Here is a 23,976-nt window from a genome sequence, read left to right as displayed (position 1 = left end):
CAGGACAAATCCATAGCTTTTTTAAACTATTTTGAGACTTTTAGCAGAGTTTGGCCCAAATTTATCTTGGATTAAAAACGAAAGGAAGTTGCTTCAAGCATGAGGGCTCAAGTTGGGTAGAGAGAACTGGGACACATGCACTGATTCCAAACCTATCTTCTCTTCTCTTGACCTGTGTGCTGAACTGCAGGGAGGTTTCTAACTGCATTGGGAAGGGACACAGCTCAGTGGTATAGGATTTGCCTGGCATGCAGCAGATCACAGATTCAGTCCCAGGCATCTCCAGGTAAGACTGGGAGTGTCCCACCTGAAACCCTGGAGAGCCACTACCCGTCAGTGTAGACCAGCCTTCCTCAAGCTTGGGTCCCCAGATGTTGTTGGACTACAACTCCCATCATCCCTAACTGGCAGGACCGGTGGTCAGGGATGATGGGAGCTGTAGTCCAACAACATCTGGGGGCTCAAGCTTGAGAAAGGATAGTACAGTGCTACCTCGGGTTAAGTACTTAATTCGTTCCAGAGGTCCGTTCTTAACCTGAAACTGTTCTTAACCTGAAGCACCACTTTAGCTAATGGGGCCTCCTGCTGCTGCCGTGCCGCAGGAGCACGATTTCTGTTCTCATCCTGAAGCAAAGTTCTTAACCCAAGGTAATATTTCTGGGTTAGCGGAGTCTGTAACCTGAAGCGTATGTAACCTGAAGCATATGTAACCTGAGGTACCACTGTACAGGCAATTCTGAACTAGATAGAAGAAGTCTCAGTATAAGGCAGCTTCCTATGTACCTAATCCTCTCTTCAATTGGAAACCCTGACTGCAGGTTTTTCCCAATACTGGGAAGGATTCTAGCCATGATCCAGCTGAATATAGCTAGAATCCACATTCAGTCCTGCGAATTGAACCACGTTGAGGACTTTTTTTAAAACAACCAAGCAGTGAAATAAACAACATTGAAAGATCAAGAAAGGATCTGGTGTACCCAGGGACATTAGGGCCCTACTTTAAGCTAACACAATTTCTTTTGCATGTCTGGTGAAGGCTCAGTTCAAGTATTCCAGTTTAAAACTGGTCTGTGGCTAGCTGCCTTACCCCTCCCACACTCCCGACTTTTCTTTCTCTGAATCAACCTGCCAATGCCTGTGAATCAGGCTTATTAAAGTTAACAGGGGCACGCATAAAAGCGAGAAATGCATCACCTTAATTCCCAAGCACATAACATCCGACGCAGTTAGCAGAGCCAACAATCAAAGCCCGGAGTAGAAGCCCAAACTGCGGGGGGAATCTATAGGTTGTCAGAGTGAAGTAGAGGTTAAAGAGAGGAGATGGGAAGGAGAAGGAATAAATCAGCCACTTCCCACGGTGCGAGCAATAAAAGCTTCAGAAAGCGCACAGCTTTAAAGGAGGGAGTGAGGAAGAAAGATGGGCTGGCATCCCCTTTTTGTTTATTGAGCGGTAAATGTATTGTGCCCTCGGCAGAAGCAAAAAGAAGAGGAAAGGAAATGCAAGGGCAATGAGAGATCGGAAAGTAAAAGAAAAAGAACTGGACCGTGGCAGATAGGACTCCCCATCAAGCAGAGCACAATCCTCACAAGGGCTACCAGACTGCCAGGTCTGACCTGAAGTCTCCAAGTTTGTCTGGTCCCCTCCAGGGGAATCTGCTGCTGGCCAAGGGTGCCTTCAATTTATATATATATTAAGAAGGCGCTGTGCGTCCAGCTTGCAAGCTTTAGCCCAGCAGGAGCTGGCTATAAATTACAGTGGTACCTCGGGTTACATATGCTTCAGGTTAAATACGCTTCAAGTTACAGACTCCGCTAACCCAGAAATAGTGCTTCAGGTTAAGAACTTTGCTTCGGGATGAGAACAGAAATCGTGCTCCAGCAGTGCGGCAGCAGCAGGAGGCCCCATTAGCTAAAGTGGTGCTTCAGGTTAAGAACAGTTTCAGGTTAAGTACGGACCTCCGGAACAAATTAAGTACTTAACTTGAGGTACCACTGTATAGTATAGACACTTGGGCTGGGGTTGCCCCCTTGTGCTCACCTCTCCCAATTAACCCCTGTCTCCAGGGCCTATCCTGTTAACATCACCAGGGGCCACCCTACGTTTCACATTTCAGCCCCGCTATCTCAGGGTTGGTATGCTGCTGATCTGGCCGTCCTAGTCCTTACCAGCTGTAGTTTTTAGCAATCTATTTAGATTCGCTTCTGGTGAATCCACAAAATGTACAATGCTCCCCATGCCCCCTAAAACAAATAATCAATAATGGCTGGGTAATTTAAAAAAATAATAATAATTGGCTGGGTAATTATTATATTTTTAACAGGTTCCCCAACCTAGAGGACTCTGGATGTTGTGGGACTTAAACTCCCATCAGTTCCAGCCAGCACAGCCAATGGGAAGGGGTGATGGGCATTGTAGTCCAGTAATATTCAGGACTTGTCCTGTGCTGTCTACTAATAGGGCTGCTATACATCCATACATTACCGGGATTTCAAAGGCAGAAATGACGTCCAGGATGAATTTTCTAAAGGCAGCGCTTTGCCCTGTTTGTTTGGTGTTTTTGCAAACAAACAAACAAAAACTCAACATTTGGGGGGGGGGCCTGGTTTTTTACTTTTTGAAATTTGACAACCCTATCTCCGCATGGATCCGAGAGGTTTTCTGTTTTCCCTGCCACTTTCCCCAGGAAAACCTGCTCTTTACCAATGAATCGGAGCAAATGGCAACCCACAGAAAGCCCAACTGACGTGTGCTCCAAATCAGTGGTAAACAACTGGTTTTCCTGCAGGAAAGAGGCAGGACAAACAGAAGTGTGGAAGAGCTTTCAGAGGGCAACAGGTTGAGAAGGCTGTTTCAAAAGGGGATGGAAAACTGCCTGCAGTAGCTACTTCTGTAGCTCAACATGCTTTGGATTGCCAGTGTGCAACTCAGCTTTCATAGAAGCTGATGCATCTTCATAAGAAAGGAGAGACAGAGAGAGGAACATCTAAGATTCCTAGACTGTCCTTGTGCTGACCTGTAGATCTTCCTCACTTTCTCTTTATTTTTTTCTTCTCCACACCTCCCTCCCTCATGAGAGGAGATATACTTCAAGCTCTCTAGATGCAAGCAGAAGCATGGCCCAAAGCTTCTCTACCATTGTTAGACGGAACTAAGCTATTGCCTATCAAACATGTATTTCCATTAATAAACACAGCTTTCTTATTTTCCTAAACCCAGAGACTTGGTGGGCTTGTATCCAGGGCAAAATGTGTTGCTCCAACAGGGGTTCTGTATGCAGTTTCTGCTGAGCATGCAACTCCGAACGCTAACATGCAAAGCAAGTAAGAAACACAAATCCTCCTCTGGATACATCAAACAAGTTCCATCTTGGAGTTCTCGCCAAGGCGCAGCCATGCCCTTTCAGCCCCTCCTCTGGCACTGTGCAGTGGAACAAGAGGATTATAGGGGCAAAAGTTACTCAGTTGCAACAAGTTAGATAGCTGCCTAGCTGGAAGGGAACTTCCCTGTCAACATGCATCCAGTTTGCACCTCCAAAATGTTCCCAATCCAGTGGAAGAGAGGAATGAGAGGTCAGTGGAAGTCAACAGATGTAAACAGAAGAGGTTTCAATTTCCTTTACTGTGCAAAAGATCTAAGAGCAAGCGAATTCAGCATTGCAAAAATACAATAATTTCATATTTAGTTAACGCACAAAAGCACTCCCACTACCAGTGGGGGAGAAATTCAAGTGAATTCGCATTTAAAAGTGAACCTACATAATTCACACTTTCCAAAACAATGTGAGAAGCGAAAAACAAGCATCCTTCAAAATCCACACTACTCTGAATTCTGCAATACAATTCTCCAGCCAACTGATGTGTGCAAAAACAAATATACAAGTAGTATCCATAAAAACGCACAAGTTGGTGAAAACAGCACACCGAAATGCCTTGTTTTAGGGGGAATTGCTGTGGGGAAAAATACGTTCATCAGGCAAAGTTGCATTAGAAAAAATTCACGCTGAAATAAGGAATTCACACTAAAATGCTGATGAATTTTCATGAGTGCTTACAAAAAATCCACCACCCAAAATGGATGTGGAAATGTGGAGAACTGAACTAAAGATTGGGGGAATGAGAAACTGAAACTAACAGATTCACTTACAAAATTGACAGTCCTTAGCTCTGGAATCCCTGTTATCTTGGCCTTAGCCTAGGGGCAGAGCACCTGTTTTGCACACCTGGCATCTTCAAGTAGAGCTGGGAGAGAACCTTGTCTGTATAAGGGAGCTTCTTGTGGTTCTGAGATTCACATGTTTGTATGGGAGGAGAATTTTGCTGTAACTCTCATCTGACCATTCCAACGCACACCTCTTTTTCCCACATGGAGGTTATCCACACTTAGCTTTTGCCCTGCTCTTTTTCCAGGCAGAGGTCTGTGCTTTAATGCTCCATGTCTGCGTGGTGGTGGTGGTGGTGGGTTTTTTGCCCCAAAATTTCCTTGCCCCAAAATTTCCACTCTTAAAAGCTGAATCAAGACAGAACATCAATGCTGGTTTCCTGCAGATTCACATTTGCTCCAATTGAGCTTTAAAGAGCAGGTTTTCACAGGGAAAGTTCCAGAGACTTAAAAGTGGTGTTCAGACACAGCTTTAAATTGCAGGCCGTGCCTGGAAAGAGCGGAGGAAAAGTAAGTGTGGGCAAGCCCTAACACACCAGGGACATCTTTACGAAACTGCACAGGAAAGGAACCAAAACACCACACAATCCTTACACAGGAAAAGAACAAAAATGCCCTAATGAGGGGTTTTACATTTCAGAGGAAGCATAAAGAAAGCTGTGAGGTTACTTAAGGACCTTAGGGTGCAGGCAGAGGAGGACTTAATCTGTAGAAACTAAAATTGTGGGTATTGTTCTATGTTCATTTATTGCCCTCCAGCAAAACTTCCAGGGTGATTTAGAAAAAGCCATGGAGGATTTATAGCAGAGCTTAGAGAATTGCGTCTCTTAGGTAAAAATTTAAGACCCACCCCCAAAATGCCAGATTTAGGGGCAAAAAAGAAACTTGTGGATGAGGAATATTTGTAGCAACATGGGTTAGCCAGAAGCCCTCGGAAAGGTGTGATGAGGGCCAACACTCAGTGCTACTTTCTCAAATCTACCCTCCAGAAAAGCTGATTGCAGACCATGCTCAGAAGAGAAAAGTCTTCCTTACCTCCAATTCTTGCATTGTATGCAATTCCCACTATGCAGTTGGAGTTGTTTGCTGACGCTGCCACTTCCCCGGCACAACGGGTGCCATGCCTGGGGAAAGAATACAGAGAATGTTATTTCTCTTTCAGAAATCAAACACAGTCGTACCTCGGAAGTCAAACGCCTTGCGAGTCAAACGTTCTGGCTCCCAAACGCAGCAAACCCGGAAGTGAGTGTTCCGGTTTGCGAATGTTCTTTAGAACCCGAACGTCCGTTGTGGCTTCTACAGTTTCCAATTGGCTGCAGGAGCTTCCACCTTGGTTTCCAAACGTTTTGGATGTCGAACGGACTTCTGGAACGGATTCCGTTCGACTCCCAAATAGATAGATAGATATATTTGAAGGGGGGATAGAGGGAGCAGACTGCATGTATAGGGAACACTGAGCTTTACCCCACATGCAGTCTGCTCCCTCTATCCCCCCTCCAAATATCTATCTATCTATCTATCTATCTATCTATCTATCTATCTATCTATTTGGTGCCATGACTCCAGACCACTTCAAACATTACATGGTGGTGTCTGAACTGTCTTTTTTTCTAAATAAAAATAAAAAATGGGGACGCATTGAAATATGCAACAGCCTGATTTTCATCTTCAAGCAATTCAGTTCAGAAAAAGCTTTACCACTCCATTCTAATGAATGCTATCTCTGCACATATACAAGTGTTTGTGTGATTTGTTGATTTGTAGCTCTCAAATATTGTGTACACAGATACACAAGACTGTATGCTAGTTGAACGTTACATGTGAATAACAGTATGAGTGTACAGCTAAACCACCTTGTGTACACAGTTTGTACACTGTGAACACCTAATATACGTACACTGACCTTAATGGAATTACAGTGTTTTAGAGTGGGAAAGTTCTTTATCAAAAATCATGATGAAAATACCCCTTCTATTTTCTGTGTTGAAGTGGAGACTCTGTGTGGAAACCCTGTATGGAAACCCTGGCCTCTTGCGAGTTTTCAGAAGTGTGCAGGAGTTTTTGGTAACTAATCCCCCGAATTAATGAAGTGCTCAGAGGATTAGTGTCATTAAAGAGAGAAATTCACAGAAGGCCTCCATAATAAATACAAATAAAAATGAATTCTTGGCTTGGATTCTGCCGGTTTGGAAACTGCTTTTGCACTGCAGCCAGCCATCTGTGAATTCCACCACACAACTTGCCCTTGTGAGGGAATCACAGGCAACTCTCTCCACACCAGGTGGGACGCAGCAGTGGAGGTGGAGCTGGAGCTCTGCACTTGATGTAGCCATTGTAGCATCCCAAGTTAAACGTTACACCAAATCATGGTTAATGGTTTAGTCTAAAGCTTAGTTTTGGTTTGACTGAGCAGTTTTGGCCACTTCACCTAAAGCTGGAGTGCAAAGCAAACCAAGTGGCCATAAACCATGGTTTGCCATTACATCTGGAAGCTGAAACCATGGTTTGAGTTCCAAGTGATAGTGGAGATTATTATTATTTATCAATTTATATTTACAGTATGGTTAACAGTTTTATCCCGCCCTTCTTTCCAATCAGAAGCATTATAGGTGTTAAACACAGGTCAAGTTATCTGGAAAGGGGAGGGGAATGCAGCATTTTTCGGCGCCTTCAAATATGTTGTTATTATTATTACTACTACTACAGAGTTCCTTGGAAGAAGGATAGACTGTTGGACCACTCTGAGAATTATAGCTCTGTGACGAGAATGGGAGTCTTCCTAATAATTCTCAGCACCCTTAAACTACAGTGCCCAGGATTCTTTAGGGAGAAGCCAGGACTGTTTAAGTGGTATGATACACAAGATTGAACGGTTACCATAATTTGTATTCCAGGTCCGAATGTACTTGGTTTGTTTTTTGTATTTTTCTTAAAAAACGATAAAATACTTTATTAAAAAAATAAAGTAGTATATTCAGCTACTTTAAATATACAGTGCAGGTGGGGTTTGGGTTTAAGCACATGTAACGAGAACCATATTTTATTCTTTTTATTCCACTCTTTATCCTGCCTCTATTTCTCTCCACTTACTCTGTTTCACAAGCCCCTCAGGAAAGGGACCAGTACTTTTGTTCTTTGTAATGTTCCATGTATTATAGATGGCCCAGCAGCAACAACCATACAGCTGTCAGATCATGTCTGTACTGGATCACTAACTTTAAAGGGGGAAGGTGTGGATAGGGTTATGACCTCTTTTATAGTGGGGGTTTCAGAGCCTCAAAGGCAGAAGTAGCTGCTGCCAGCACAAAAAGGAAGCAACCGGTCACTGGAGATCTGTCACAGGCACCAGAGCCCTGCCTTCAAAGAGGCCACAATCTTCCTGGCACCTTGATGGCCTCAGGTGTTTTCCACTATAATTCCCAGTGCCGGATTTACACAAACGTTAAGCAAACAACATCTTAGGGTCTCGGAGGATGAGTGGCCTCTAAATATACAGTCGCAGCTTGGATCTCAAACGCCTTGGCTCCTGAACAAATCCTGAACCCAGAAGGCACTGTTCCAATTTTCAAACGATTTTTCAGATGCCGAACGTTCGGTGTGGCTTCCGATTGGCTGCAGGAGCTTCCTGCAGTCAATCAGAAGCCACGCCTTGGTTTCCAAACATTTTGGAAGTCAAACGTTCAGCTTCCAAGGTACGACTGTATATATACACACACACACACACACACACACACACACACACACACATATATATTAATACTCATGTTCAAGTTAACATAATTGGCCATTTATTTTTTACAGAAATGGGGAAAGCAGACTCTGAAAGGACAAAAATATACTCAAAGGCTGCACAATTATTTGTCATATTAGCCCAAATTCCTGCTAGTGAAACATGGTCTCCCTCCCCACTCTTGCACGATCCCATCTTGCTCTGGCGGGTCAAAAGAACCTCCAGAACAACATGCGGCGGGGAAGGAGAGGGGAGATTGTTTCGGCTAGCAAAGCAAAAATGCCTGCACTGATGGAACAATCATGTTAGCTCAAGGCTGAATTCCATCCATTCTTTTTATAAATCTGTGCAGAAAGGACTATAATCTATATCAAAATGTAATTTGGCAAAGTGCCCATATGCTGTCATACAGCACAGGTGGCAGCTGGTGTTCGGTTCAGGTTAAGTGCAGACCGCAACATGCCCCACCCCTTAAAGCATTAAGTCAGTGTTAAAAAACAGGCCTACTTGTTTTCATTGCTGGCATCATAGCGCGGAGTTGGGTCTTCGTCATCCCCATTGACATCATAGCTTGCACGAGGGTCCTGAAAGAAACAGAGGGAGTTGTTCACATTAGAAAAACTAAGAAGTGATTGCCGGGAACAAGCTTGTACCAGGACAAGAGACACTCTGGCAGGATAGAGGTTCTTACAAACAACACAGTTTATAGGATATAAATGTTGTTAAATTAATAAAAGTCACTATCAGTTGCAACAGATATTACTAGGCTATATGGGGCAAAAGGTTGGGCCTGATGTAAAGGTAGCTTCTTATGAGGTCCCCCATTCTGCCTTTTTTTCTGCCTGAAAAAGAAGCAAAATTCTAGGACAAGGGTAGGGTTCCTGTGGCCCTCTAAATGTTGCTGAACTACAACTCCCACCACTCCTGAGAATTGGCTATGCTTGCTTGGGCTGGCATGGACATCTCTGCTCTAGGTGATGAAGAGGGCTTGGTCAGAAAGAAAAAAATTCAAGTGGGGCTTTTAAAGCACACTCAGCTCTCCAAACAAAGCACAACAGCACTTTTAATGAAAAGCCCACAAGCCTCTTGAGATGCCCCATTAACACTAATGAGAAACGCCAGGGATTCAATCTGATAACCGGGCATTCCTATTTTTTACATTTCCTCATCTGAGCTATAAGCAGCCAGTAAGCATCAAGCAAATGTCAATTCCAGAGTGCTGACTTCATCCTGCTCTCACAGATGTTCAGCCCAATTCTGAAAGCAGGTAAGGGTGCAAATTCAACAAAATGTTTTTTTTTTTTAAAAAAAAAACCCAACTCTCCTCAGCGGCTTAGTTCACCACACAGAATATTTTTTCTCCTTTATGGAAGCCAATAGACAATACAATGCATTTAGAGTATGGGTGGGAGGAAATTGTTTTGAGTTATTCATTTAGGGCCTGTGGCAATTTATTTATTAAATTAGTTGGTTAGTTGATTATTTTTTTAAAAAATCCTGAAATGAGATTATGCTCTGGAGGGCCCATGCATAACATAGAGGCCTCTGAGCCACTCCCTTATTTTGTGCTTGGAGAGATACCTATCAGATGAATCTATGGCGTGACCGCATCTGGAATATTGTGTGCAGTCCTCATTGCCTCATCTCAAGCAGGATATTGCAAAGTTGGAAAAGATTCAGAAAAGAGCAACCAAAATGATCAATGAGGAAAGGCTGCAGCAATGGGGACTTTTTACTTGAGAGGAAAGGTGAGCCAGAGGTGACATGACAGAAGCCTATAAAATTATGCACAGCATGGGGGAAAAGGAGATAAAGAAAGGTTTTTCTTCTTCTCTCATAGCACTAGAACATGCGGACATCCAATGGAGCTGTATGTTGGAAGATTCGGGACACCACTTCTTTGTGCAATGCATATTTAAGCTATGGAACTTGCTCCCATGGCCAGCGATTTGGAGAGCTTTAAAAGAGGATCAGACAATTTCATGGAGGATAAAGCCATCAGTGGCTACAATGGCTATTCTCTGCTTCTGAATAGCAGTTGCCTGGGAAGACTTCTTAATGCCCTTAAGTCAGCCTTTCTGATAATCTAGATCAGGGGCAGGCAAACTAAGGCCTGGGGGCCAGATGTGGCCCAATCGCCTTCTCAATCTGGCCCGTGGGTGGTCCGGGAATCAGCGTGTTTCTACAGGAGTAAAATGTGTCCTTTTATTTAAAATGCATCTCTGGGTTATTTGTGGGGCCTGCCTGGTGTTTTTACATGAGCAGAATGTGTCCTTTTATTTAAAACACATCTCTGGGTTATTTGTGGGGCATAGGAATTTGTTCACATTTTTTTTCCCTTCAAAATATAGTCCGGCCCCCCACAAGGTCTGAGGGACGGTGGACCGGACCACAGCTGAAAAAGGTTGCTGACCTAGATGCTCCTCCCTGTCAGCCACGCTGGCTATGGCTGACGGGGGCTGGAGTCCAATAGCGTTTGGAAGGCCACAAGTTCCCATACCCTTGACTTATTCAAATATCATGGTTCTGATAACACCAAGGTTGCAGGTTCGATCCCTGGATGGGACAGCTGTGTATTCCTGCATTGCAGGTGGTTGAAGGACTAAATGATCCACAGTGTCCCTTCCAATTTTACAGTTCTATGATTATTTGTGGTCCATAGGCAGTCTCCTGTCAATGCAGCACATAACTGAATCAAAGCCCAACTTACCAATTTCACCTGACGCCACCTTTGCTCAGAAGCACGTTCAATGGGACTCACTTCCAAGCACCATTGTACAGTGGTACCTCAGGTTTCATTCGCTTCAGGTTACATATGCTTCAGGTTACATACTCCGCTAACCCAGAAATAGTGCTTCAGGTTAAGAACTTTGCTTCAGGATGAGAACAGATATCAGGCCCCAGTGGCACAGCAGCAGCAGGAGGCCCCATTAGCTAAAGTGGTGCTTCAGGTTAAGAACAGTTTCAGGTTAAGTACGGACCTCCGGAAGGAACTAAGTACTTAACCTGAGGTACCACTGTATAGGACTGTGGTCTTGAGGGCCAGTGTAAAAGAGGTGATCCAAGGGTCTCCAGCTTTACTTACATAGTTCTGCAGAAGATCAGGGTGGTGCTTCTCTATGCCATCGTCGAGAATGGTCACCACAACATCTTTGCCAGTATATCCTCTCTGCCAGGCTGCTAGGACGTTCATTTCCGACCTACAGTCGCTGTTGTTGTCTTCGCAGTGCTGAGGGCGAAGGCAGCAGTCCGTTAGCCATTTCTTCCTTACACAGACCAGCAAGCAACACTCCGCACGGCTAAACAAGCAAGTTTAAAAGCTAGGATAGGGGAAGGGTTGTAGCTCAGTGGTGGAGCATCTGATTTGCATGCAGAAGCTCCCAGGCTCAACTCCTGGCATCTCCAGGTAGGGCTGGGAGAGAACCGTGTCTGAAACCCTGGAGAGCTGCTGCCAGTCAGTGTAGACAGTACTGATTCAGACGGAACAATGGTCTAACTCAGTGTAAGACAGCTTCCTGGGCAGAAAGCCAAATTCAGTGGATTGGTCCTTCTTGCCAAGGCTACTCCTAGAAGCCCAGGGGAGGTTTAAATGTCCCATCCAGCCTTGTGCTCTGTCCATCAGTTGAAGTCAGCCTTGTAAACATCAACTAGCCAAGTCTTCAAAACCAGCTGCATAGGTTTTTAGCTTGTAATTTTTTTATATATTATATTTTTATTAGTTTTCAAATACAGAAGCAAATTTATACATTCCATACATCTTAATTACATCTTACTTCTCTTTTTTGACTTCCCTCAATTTGTCTGCCATTCCTTCCTATTGTTACTTTTTACATTTCTGCCCTTTTAACCCTTTCCCCTCACAGAGCTTCCTTAAAGCTTACAAACGTAATTTTATTATCACTCAGTTTTTGCATATATTGGATAAACTTTTCCCAATCTTTTGTAAATCTTTGATCTCGCCGATTCCGGATCCTTCCTGTCATTCTGTCCAGTTCTGCATAATCCATCATTTTAGTTCTCCATTCTTCTATCGTAGGTAATTCCTCCTGTTTCCATTTCTGGGCCATCAATATTCTTGCTGCTGTCACTGCATATAAAAATAACTTCTTTTCTTTCTTATTTATCTCATTACCTGTAATGCCTAGTAAAAATGCTTCTGGTTTCTTAACAAATGTATATTTCAACATTTTCTTCAGTTCTTTATAAATCATTTCCCAAAAGCATTTTACCTTCTTACATTCCCACCACATATGAAAAAGGTATCTTCTTTTTCTTTACATTTCCAACATTTGTTGCTTATCTTATACATTTTTGCTAACTTCACAGGTGTTACATACCATCGGTACATCATTTTCATAACATTTTCTTTTATAACTGTGCATGCAGTGAATCTTAAGCCATCTTTCCAAAGTCTTTCCCAATCCTCCATTTGAATATTATGCCCTATAGCTTTGGCCCAGTCGATCATAACTGATTTTACCTCCTCATCCTTCGTACACCATTCCAGTAATATCTTATACATTTTTGCTAAATTCTTATAATCATTATTCAATATTTCTGTCTGAAATTTTGATTCTTTGTCAGCAAAACCCCTCTGATTTAAATCTTTTCTGAACATTGCATAGGTTTTTAGCTTGTAACCCAACTTAATGCACACAAATCTAAGCATTTTGAAGCATCTAAGATTAGGTTTCACCTATTATTATTTATAAGGAATAGTATGAGCAAAATGGGAAATTGATTATTTTTAATTTGTACTTAAGCCTGCTTACTATGTCGGTAGTTTTATTTGTTAGTTTTTTTCCTTTTATATTTTTCTTCTATGTATCTTTTCTAAAAGGCAATCTGTATAAAGTGTGATACTGTATCAGGCTGAATTTATTGACTGCATTCTGCTGATTTAGAGTACTTTGTATACACTATCCTGATTTTCAATGAATAAAATATATTTTTAAAGATAAATAGCCACTTTTTCTGGAATCAAATAACAATGAATAAACTGCCGTGTGAATGCAGCACAAACTGGGAAGAGGAGGTATAGAGTTGCAAGGGCCAGATACAGAAGCTCGGAGGGCCACATTAGGGCACACATTCACCCTCACAGTCTTGCCACTCCTGAACAGCAGAGGAAGGGGGTGGATGGAATGTGTGATTCTGTGATGCCAAAAGACTTTTGCAAGATTCCCAAAATATGCATAATACGAAAACTCACACACACACACACATACACACACAGAGTGAATGTATAGTTACCATGTACCACATTTCAGGCCAGAGTGGGTCATTGAAGGAAACAAAATGGTGGTCACGCCGAACGCGTCTTTTGACTCTTCGTTTAACTTCCTGTTGTTGGAGCCACCTTACCTAGAAAAAAAAATTAAATAGCAGTGTTTCACAGGAATGCTTGGGGTTTTTTAACAGCAGCATCAATAAGAAAATATTTGTTTGCTTTGACATCTAAATCCCAGTTCTTGCCATATGGCTCACAAATTGCTTATTAACTCTGTTTGTAAGACCAGCCAACAACATACGCTCACAAAGATTAAGAGAATAAATTGTAACATTAAAAATACAATAAAGGAAGCATTCAAATTGTTCTTTCTGGCAATTAAACAAGAAGGCACAAATCAGAAAAATGGGATGCCCATGTTATGAAAACACATCATATCAAAAGAAGATCCATTGAAATAAATGGACTCTACATTAGGTCTACTCTCACTCTCACTAACATTGTGTATCATCCAGGTTGTTGAAAGTAATAATATACATACAAACGCACACAACCTTGAAACATCAAAAATGAACCTAACAATCTAATATGCATCTTTTTTCACCCAACAAGCATTCAATACGAACTAATATCATTTTCTGCAATTGAATTAATCAGTATCTATTGTTTTGAAACTTGACTTTGTCTAGATTTATAGGCTTTTTTCGTGTACAGTATGACGATTTTGCAAGCAAAATATGTAGAGATATAATTTTGTTGCATTAATCTCCCTATCTTAATATTGTATTGTTCTTGGAAATAATTTGACGCAGGCTTTTCTCTATTCTGTTTGATTTAACTATTCTTGTACTCTTATGCTAGGAGCAATAAACCTTTGAGAATTTTCTTTCTTTTAATGAACCTAACTAATTAACAAAGCCTAACTTATCCAAGCCCTAACAGTACCAAAAACTGTTTGCTACTAATCTGTTCAAAACAACAAAAGAGGTCTGGTGGGCCTACTAGAGGTAGGGAATTCTACAAAAGTTCGCCACAGAAAGTGCTCTCTTCCTTTACTTTCATTGCCTGGAATGAAAACGCCTTTCCATTTTATTGAGGTGCCTATCTTAACCTCATCAGAATGACACTAGACATCAAGGCCATTTGTCTAATTAGAAGCAGTTTCAAGCACATGAATAATTCCTCATCCTGTGCATATTGTTTTTCTAAGTAACCGTCTGCCTTTTTCCGTTTTTTGCCATTTTTTAATGGGTTTCTCTTCTTAAACCTAAACAAATCCCAGTACAAAGAAGAACCAACGTAATTCTTAGAGCAGTGGGTGCTTAGAGTCAAAACAAAAAACAAAAAACAAAGCCCTACTTCAAACACACGCCACAGAAGATAAATGAAAGTCAGTTAAAAGGGCCTCAGTGAGTTTTGATAACAAAAGTCGAGATAAAAATTCTAGAATGCTCCCCTTTGCTCTCAAGTAGCTTTTGATAGAGCAGATGTTCCACAGCTGTACAGACCCCTCCACAGAACATTAACAAGATAAATTAGATTATAGGCATGCTGTATACCAAAAGTATGAGGTTTAAAGCAAATGTTTATTCATCGGAACAGATCGGAATTATAATACAACTCCACTGAATTAATGCAAACTTCCCTGCTCAAGTACATAAGAGAATTAATCCTCCACACCCCCAGCTTCCACAAGGACAGTTTCATCAAGAAAAGGAGTCATGAAAATCTGGGATTAGTCTCCAAGGTAGGAAGGATCCCCGAGGGGACTCAAAGGATCTGAAGTGGATTCTCAGCAAGGGAGAACATTTCCGACACATGGATTAGCCTAAAGTTTCTGTAATAATAAATAGGAATCCCTGGGTGGGGGAAGGCTGGTTGTGACCTTTTGAAACGCAAGAGCTGAGAAACAACGTGAACCAGACATTTAATGTGCTCAACCAACTCTTGAGTTATTGTTTTAAAGGATTATCGGCACTTTCACCCCTTCAAGCCTCAGAAGCTTAGAAATATAAGAAACCTCAAAAGGTTTGATGGGGGGGCATTAAAAGCAGGGTTTGAGGGTTCTCTCTCTCTTATGTTGTTTAAGATGATGAGAATAATATAGTATTTCCATAACACACTTGTCTAGGTCATTTCCTGCCAAGGCACACAGTTCCTGTCAAGCTGGGGAGCAGGATGGGACTGGGAAAATTGATGGTTAGTACAGTACAAAGCAAAGGCAGTCTGAAGTCTGCTAAAAGGCACTCACAATTGTCTAATTAATCAGGCCTAGCAAACAAGGCTAACCCAGGTTTTATTTGGCAAGGAAAACCACTTGACCTATTAGGACTTACTGCTGTCCCCTTCTTCCATTTGGCCAGAGGTGGTGGATACGTTACGTAAACCTTCTCTCAGCCCAACACCCCTTGGGTACCAGCTTCACAGATAGGGAGTGGGGTTTATGTCCAACAACAAAGCAGAGGCGGTGTGACGTAGTGGTTACAGTGATTGACTAGGACTGGGAAGACCCGGGTCCAAATCCCCAGTCAGCCATGAAGCCAACTGGGTGACACTGGGCCAGTCACTACCTTATAATACTAATAATATGAATACTACCACTGCATAATAATTCTATTTTTTGTACCCTGCCCATATGACTGGGTTGCCCCAGCCACTCTGGGCTGCTTCCAGAAACATAATAAACACAGAATTACAGAAACGTAAGAAATTACAGAAACATAATAAAAACTTCCCTATACAGGGCTGCCTTCAGATGTCTTCTAAAGGTTGCATAGTTGTTAATCTCCTTGACATCTGATGGAAGGTCATTCCACAGGGCAGGTGCCACTACTGAGAAGGCCCTCCTCTGCCTGGTTCCCTGTAACCTCACTTCTCGCAGCGAGGGAACCACCAGAAGGCCCTCAGAGCTGGACTTCAGCGTCTGGGCTGAATGATAGGGGTGGAGAGGCTCCTTCAGGTATACAGGGCCGAGGCCATTTAGGGCTTTAAAGGTCAGCACCAACACTTTAAATTATGCTCAGAAACATACTGGGAGGCAATGTAGGTCTTTCAGGACGGTTTTTATATGGCCTTGGCGGCCGCTCCCAGTCACCAATCTGGCAGCCACATTCTGGATTATAACCCCATAACCTAAGAAGCATCTCACAAGGTTGTTGAGAAGATAAACGTGAGGTCGAGGAGGAAAACTGTGTGCCACTCTGAGCTCCTTGGAGAAGAGGCAAGGTAAAAATGTAATACAGTGGTACCTCGGGTTACATATGCTTCATGTTACATACGCTTGAAGTTACAGACTCCGCTAACCCATAAATAGTACCTCGGGTTAAGAACTTTGCTTCAGGATGAGAACAGAAATCGCGCGGCAGCGGCGCGGCAGCAGCAGGAGGCCCCATTAGCTAAAGTGGTGCTTCAGGTTAAGAACAGTTTCAGGTTAAGAATGGACCTCCGGAACGAATTAAGTACATAACCAGAGGTACCACTGTAAATAAATGCAGAACAAGAGATGGTGGCTTTGAATTTTGTTGTGCGTAAGGAAGACTGAGCAGGCCCGCATGAGTGACAGTTACTGACAGCAGCAACAACCTCATATCTCCTCCTCAAAATGTCCCCCCAAAAAGACGAGCCTTGCCCAGAGGCCTGAAGCTATAAAAAGGTGAGGCGAGATACACCTCCACAGGGAGAGAGTTCCAGGGGAGGCTGGTGCCCATTGGGGCCAGTCACCTGTGAGGTGATTTGAAGCAGCTGCCTTGGGTGGCAGAATCCCATGGGGCAGCGCAGGCCTCCTTCTCTCAGGGGTGATGGAGGGGAGGACGTGAATCTGCAGGAGAAGCGGGTAGCAGACCGTGCAGACTTCTGCCCCCTGCGGCAAAATGTGTAGATCCGGCACTGCCTCCAGATGCATCCATAGCGACGCCCACCAGGAAGAGAAGGAAATCTTGCATGGCTAATTGCATTTTGCTAATTGGCATACTGGTTTATTGGGCTACTTCCAACCCTGACTATATGTTGCAACACGTAGGCCGAGACACATGTATAAACCAGGAAAGTGATTCAATTCACTTGAGGGAAAACAACGAAAATGCCAAGCCAATCCAACCCAGAACCTTGACTAAAACTTCAGCCTAGTCATTAAAACAAGATGCCCTCATCATGATGTAATGCTAATGAAGGATATCCCTTTGGGATGTCTTTATTTGTTATGATTTTCCAACACAGAAGATGCAGCAGAATGTAGAACGATCATCCGATTTGATGCTTTTAGGCTTTTGCAATTCATTGCATGTAAATGACAAGGGAAAGATGGCTGTTTGGGCATTATTTTCTTCCCACAATTCTCCGGGGGTGGGGGTGGGGAAAGGAAAAGGACACCAGTTCCACCCCCACTCTCCTCACTAGGGATGCTGCAAAATTCCAATGGAAACAGGAGTAGAAATTGCCAATGTTTGCAATTTTTGCCCCCTTGTCCAGAACAGAAATTAATCCAGCAAATATGATCAGTTGTTGTCCCTTTCAGTCCACAAACAATCTGTTCACGGTGTTTTCTTTGCATTGACATGGATAGGGTAACATAATGATGTAATCTTGCCATGGCCAACAGCGGGACAAATAATGTAGCTTTTGGCAGAAGACTAAATGCAGTGGAACGAAAACAGCACTGAATCCAAAGACCACAAGGCGGGATGGAAAAACAATGCCTTATTACATCCTACTCTTCTTTTGGCTAAATTATTTGTACCCCGCCCATCTGACTGGGTTGCCCTAGCTGCTATGGGCGGCTTCCCATTGCCACTCACCAGCTGAGATCATTACAGTGGTGCCTCGCAAGACGAAATTAATCCGTTCCGTGAGTCTCTTCGTATAGCGTTTTTTTCGTCTTGCGAAGCAAGCCCATTGACAGCTTAGCGGATTAGCGCTATTAGCAGTTTAGCGGCTTTTAGCGGCTTTTAGCGGCTTATCAGCTTAGCGGATCAGCTGATAAGCGGCTTAGCTGCTTAGAAAAAGGGGGGGAAAGGGGGAAAAAACCGCAGGAACTCGCAAGACATTTTCGTCTTGCGAAGCAAGCCCATAGGGAAATTCGTTTTGCGAAGCGCCTCCAAAACGGAAAACCCTTTCGTCTAACAGGTTTTCCGTCTTGCGAGGCGTTCCTCTTGCGGGGCACCACTGTACTAGAAAGAGCAATAATAGATAGCTCTTCCAGAAATGCTTCCATCTGCAAGCAAAGCTGACCCATTGCATCATCTGGGGCCAGTGGTCATCTGGTCTCCCGTCATCTGGGTGGCCATTCCAGCGGGTCACTATAAGATCAGTTATAGAGACAGGAAACTTTTTCTGGCCTGCAGGTCAGCTTCTTATCTCTCCACCCTTGGGGGTGGGGTCACAATTTACAGGTGCCTGAGGGCACAGCCAAACTGAGCAAGATTTTCTATAACAAGTATGAGTGGAGGGTTCAATCCTGCTGGCTGCAGGGAATGTGCTGGTGAAGCTGATGTCACCCAGCAGTGGACAGGTGGGCATGATTTATGGAAAATAGCTACATGGGCCAATTCGGGCCCAATATTGACCTATGGTGTGTACAGGTTTACCACCCCTGCTCTAATAACTGATACCAGTATTTGCTTGCTTTCCTCTTCCCTCCTAGTTCCCTCTTCTTGAGAGCCAGTGTGGTGTAGTGGTTAAGAGCGGTGGACTCGAAATCTGGGGAACCGGGTTTGCGTCTCCGCTCCTCCACATGCAGCTGCTAGGTGACCTTGGGCTAGTCACACTTCTCTGAAGTCTCTCAGCCCCACTCACCTCACAGAGTGTTTGTTGTGGGGGAGGAAGAGAAAGGAGAATGTTAGCCACTTTGAGACTCCATAGGGTAGTGATAAAGCGGGATATCAAATCCAAACTCTTCTTCCTTTTTCATCACGCCTGTCAGAAATCTGAAGGTTTTTGGTGCTTTTTAGCATTACGATCAGCTGCCCTGACAGATATCCCCAACTGTGTTTGCTTTCTGTGTCTATATGCAGTATTGCAACAGCTTGGCCCTACAATAGAACTTGTGGGATATAGATGCCGTGCCCCACCCTCAGAACTTGATTCAACTGACCTGGAAAAAAAGAAGTAGCACTAGAGACATTTCCTAATATTTTAAAGCTAACAAGTTCCACACATTTCTGAGAACATTTTCTCCTCCCTTCATCAAGGAAGTCCAGGTAAATTGAAAGAGACAAACTGCAAAGCTTGTGGGAAAAGCCACTTGATCTACCAAGTTTCATTGGCAAAAGATCGCCCAGTTCAGGGAGCCTCTGAAATAGGATGCAGATTTATATAAAAACAAAAATAAACTTGAGAAGTTTTCAGCTTTAAAAGCACCAAGTCACTTAGTTGACTAGGAGCTTTAAACTTTTGAAAACAATGCACGCCCCCCCCCAAATCGTTAAGTTATGCAGTTCCATCTTTTCCAGTTAAATTCAAGGTGGCATGACTTGTTTAAAGGCTTGCTTTAGCACCACTATTAGCATATTCATGCATACACATTAGGTATACCAGTCAAGTAGCAAAACACTTCCCAAGTGATCTGCTAAGGGAGAACACCAAGGCATGGATTACGAATCCAGCCTAGCTCCAAGCACCCAAAATACAGCGGTGCTCTATTTTGCAAACTGTTAGGTTGCATACATACCATACATTTGAAGTGCATCCCCACCCCCAAAAAGGAATCCTGGAAACCGTAGTTTACCTCTCACAGAGCTACAATTCCCAGCACCCTTAAGAAATCACATTTCTCCATTATTCTTTTTTTTTTGGGGGGGGGTCTTTAAATGTCTGGTGTGCATGCTGTATTAATCAATACAACTAGGTAAATAGACTAAATTTTAAAAAAACCATTTGGTTTGCATCAAGTAGACTAATTTAAAATGCGTGCTTTTCCATTTCAGATATAGATTCATACCCTTCCCTCGCCCTAGCTTCCCTAGGGCTCGAAAACTTAATTAGAACACCAAAAAAACCACCAGCCATCAGTTTTTCTCGCAATTGGTGGGATGTTCAGACACTTGCAGTTTGTTTATTCTTGTTCTTTCTTCCACCCACCCCCCAAATCCCACGCCATCGTCAACTATTATTGATGCAATATGGGCGCACATTCAAGAATTATCTACAGCTTGTTAGACAGTGAGCGAATAAGTTCAAATATTTGAATGGGAAGGCACATGGGTTGATTTGTTTGCTGTATGTGCACACGTCTGGAAGCTACATTTGGCAATACGAAATTGGTCGTAGAGCACCATTCTCTGCTGTATTGTAGACCAGCAGCCTTCATAATCAGTGTTCCACAGAATCAAAAAATCAAATGCAGTTTCGAAAGGTTCAGCCTGCCACCTTGGTTAAAAATGGGGCCCAGCCAGCACACTGGAACAAAATGCATTCTATATGACACTGTTTCAGGGTAGGCCCACTGTCTGTACACAAGTTTCATGCCTCCAGTTTTAATCATCCACTAAAATGGTTCTGGCCCAGAGGAAAGCTTTTCTTCTGCCAACTAAAAGGGCTTTTGTAGAGAGGAATGTCACCCCAAGGCAACTTACAGCACTGTACTACAAACTGAAGCAAATACAAATAAATGACGTAAAGTAAACCCCATATAAAGTTGTACTGCAAAACCTAGGGGCCCACTGTTATCCCAATCTTATAGTCTAGCCAAACATCCGCCATTATGGTGGGTTAACCTTTCATTTGACTTCCATTTGCACTGACTTCTGGAGAGTATAGTTTGCAGGCAGGCATATTGCAAGGATAGCCAAAGCAGTGCCCTCCAGAAGATACTGGACTACAACTCCCATCGTTCCTGACCACTGGCCATGTGAGGTGGGGCTTATGGGAGTTAGAGTCCAACATTACCTGGAGGGCACCATGTTGACTATCATTGGTGTAGCCCATCAAGGTTGACCCAATGATGCCCCTGCCAAGATGGCATTTGCCTAAGGGGCTTCATAGGCAATATATTTGGAGATATATACCATCATCATTTCATGCTGCCTACCTTTAACTCTGGGATTATGGTAATCATATATTTAATCTTGCTGGTTTTAAGGACACATACCCACACACCCAAAAGCTAGTTAAATAAAAAAGGTGATTTCCCGCCAAGCGTACTTTGGGCTTTCACCGAGTTCCCTTTGCCTTTTGTAACTTCCCCTTGCTAATGCAAGACAAGCCTGCAAAGTAGACCTGACACCAGTAGCTTCCTGCTGTACCTTTGGATCCATTCTGAGGAAGTTGTGTGGGCCTCTGCTGCTGAACGTTGACCTTTTAATCGTCTTGCTGTGGTGAAAGTGGTAATAGTCTTCCAGGCTGCCAATCTGCAATGAGCGATATACAGAACAGGTGTCAGGACAGGAGGCAGTGAGGACCATAAGGAACAGCTGCATGTTCTTTCACAGCACACTAGAACCAGGAAGGAATGCAATTCAGTTCGGGCAGGAAAAGTTTCAACAAGCAACCAAAGATGCTCATTTCACACAGCTAAACCTCTTACGCATTTGGTCGCCAGGAGGCGTTGAAACAGCCTCTGCAGAGGTCAGACCAAGTGTCCATCTCTTCTTCCACCAGTGACCAACTAGATACCACTAGGAAGCTCACAGGCAGAACAAGGTGAAGTCAGCCCTTGCTAGCAGCTTACCCTCCAGAAAAGAGGATTCAGAGTTCAAGTGGGACCTTCAAAACATTGCAGGATGGGAAGCTCCTGTTCAGGGTATCAACTTTCCAAGCTCGGCTCCAGGAGACTCCATTCCATTCCCACTCCGACTCCATCTACCTCTCCCACCAATAGTCCATCAGCATTCCAAGGCCACTCAACAAGAACAATCCTTACTGGCTGCTTTTGCATTTTCCACACCTTTCAGTTTTCGCCTCTGAATTCTGCAAAACAATATCTCCCCCTTTTCTATGTGGATGGCCTCATTTTGGCTACATAAGGATTAGGTAATTTTAACTAGCCACATTTTAGTGTTACATGCGCACCTCAAACTGTGGTTAACATTAGCTACAGTTTATTGAAAGAAGCCAGCTTCACAACTACAGCGGACTTTTTTCAAGCAGAACAGAATTAACATTAACCAGAGTTTGTCACGTGTAATTAATTAAACATCACACCCCGCCTTGCAGTCATGCCAAGGAGGAAGGAGGCAGAGTAGGCATGGTTTATCATCATATCAAAATGTGGGCAGTATCAAAGATGGGAGCAAAGGGATCTGGCTGAGCCCTGGTTCACTAAGGGCTCCTCCACTTCCACTTGTCCCTACTTTCCCCAGGGGGAAAACCCACGTTTTAGTGCTGAATCGGAACAAATGGCAATCAAGTTTTCCGTGGATCACCATTTGTTCTGATTTAGCACCTGAATCTCAGGTTTTTCGGGGGGGGGGGGGAAATGGCATGGTGTGGCAAAGGCAGAACCACTCAGATCCATGCCTAGAAAGCATGGGGAAACTGCTCAGAAAACTACCATAACCAGACTCATGCTTTCTAAGCTCAGGACAAAAGCAAAAGTGTGCACAAGCCCTAAATCAGACCATTGTTTCATCTGGCTTGCTTTTGTTGGCACGGACTGGCATCTCTCTCCAAGGTTTCAGACTAAGGTATTGGAGAAGCTAGAGGGCTTCTGCATGCAACCTGGGGCTTTTTGTATGCAAAGCACTGAGCTACACCTCTTCCAGAGCAGAATCTCAGTTGCATGACCCATCTGTCTCCACTTCTGGTTAAAGGCATATGTGAATGGATGAGCTCGGGGTCTCTTATCTCCTGCTCACCATATGAGCCAAAGATAAAATGTGAAAACTGCACTTCCGAAATGCATGCAGCCTCCCCTCCACCCGCCCCACCACTTAATAGCAACAGAATATGCCTGGTCCAAAACAGCCTCCAGAGTTCTTGGAACCAAAATCCTCAGGAAACCATCTGCCCTTCACAGGTGCACACACATCACGCAGGCGAAGAGCCGTGCGGCTGTGCCATGGCAGCAGCGCCTGCTGCACTTATTCTGACAAAATGCACAATGAAGTGCAGCATCTGGTGATGCTGCCAAGACGGTGCTCAAGGTCTCCGGATACAGGCAGCTGCAAAAGTGACGGCTGCGATTTCCCTGCAATTGTCTCCTGGCGGGGAAACTTTGGCCCCCCAGATGCTGTTACCCTGGCTAGCACGTCCAATGGCTAGGCGTGATGGGATTTGTAGTTCAGCAACATCTGGAGAGTCCCAGGTTCCCCCGCCTTGGTTTAAGAGAATTAGTCTGCAATCCTATTCCAATCAGCTGGGAGAAAACACCACTGAATTCAATAGGACCTACTTCTGAGTAACCATGGTCCGGATTGCACTGTAAATCACAAATTTAACTCAATGGGGAGAAAACCACTGGCGCATGTCAGAATCAAGCCAAATACAGCCTCTTCCTTAAAAAAATAAAAATCAAGTTGTTATGAGCCATCTTTCCTAGAGCTATCACTTGATTAAAGCCGTATTTGATGAATCCACTAAAGCGCCTATGATTAATTCTGCTTAAATCTGTATTGAAAGAAATAAACCAATACTGTAGTGCAGAAGAAGAGGAAAATGCTTATTTTTCTATACTTATTTTTAGATATGCATGCATGTTGCAACAGGCTCCATTTCAGAAGACTGCCACCAACAGTCTTTTCAGCGCCAAGGTAAGGCTTTGCTCAGGCATGTTAAATCTTCATTTATATTGGCTTGGTTTGTACATCACGCAAAGCCAAACAGCGGCTTAGTGGGACATGCAGAAGTATGCAGGCTCCCCAAGAGGAGCAAGGTTACAGCTTATGGTTAGTGAGGAAAGGGCTTAGCCGCAAGCCCTGGTTCAGA

The 23,976-nt window shown here is 43.6% G+C and overlaps 2 protein-coding genes across 5 annotated transcripts in view; one reads left to right on the top strand and one right to left on the bottom strand.

Moving 5' to 3' along the window:
* Positions 1-23,976, top strand: part of LOC307203455 (F-box/LRR-repeat protein 14-like) — a 234,344-nt gene that overhangs the window by 73,023 nt on the left and 137,345 nt on the right. The window lies entirely within an intron of this gene.
* PCSK6 (proprotein convertase subtilisin/kexin type 6) overlaps positions 1-23,976 on the bottom strand; it is a 99,031-nt gene that overhangs the window by 51,611 nt on the left and 23,444 nt on the right. For all 4 annotated transcript variants that reach the window (XR_013833213.1, XM_079954231.1, XM_079954230.1 and 1 more), the window contains exons 2-6: positions 21,357-21,461; positions 13,143-13,253; positions 10,975-11,118; positions 8,397-8,473; positions 5,195-5,283 (exon numbers count right to left, since the gene is read on the bottom strand). Coding sequence is in view for 3 of the 4 variants with exons in the window: in XM_079954229.1 (XP_079810355.1) it covers positions 5,195-5,283; positions 8,397-8,473; positions 10,975-11,118; positions 13,143-13,253; positions 21,357-21,461 (526 nt within the window). In the remaining variant the exon portion in view is untranslated. The remainder of the gene's footprint in view (positions 1-5,194; positions 5,284-8,396; positions 8,474-10,974; positions 11,119-13,142; positions 13,254-21,356; positions 21,462-23,976) is intronic.

The sequence above is a fragment of the Podarcis cretensis genome (assembly GCF_951804945.1).
Source record: "Podarcis cretensis genome assembly, chromosome: 14".
Classification (NCBI taxonomy): Eukaryota; Metazoa; Chordata; class Lepidosauria; order Squamata; family Lacertidae; genus Podarcis; species Podarcis cretensis.
This window is presented reverse-complemented; position numbering and strand designations above follow the sequence as displayed.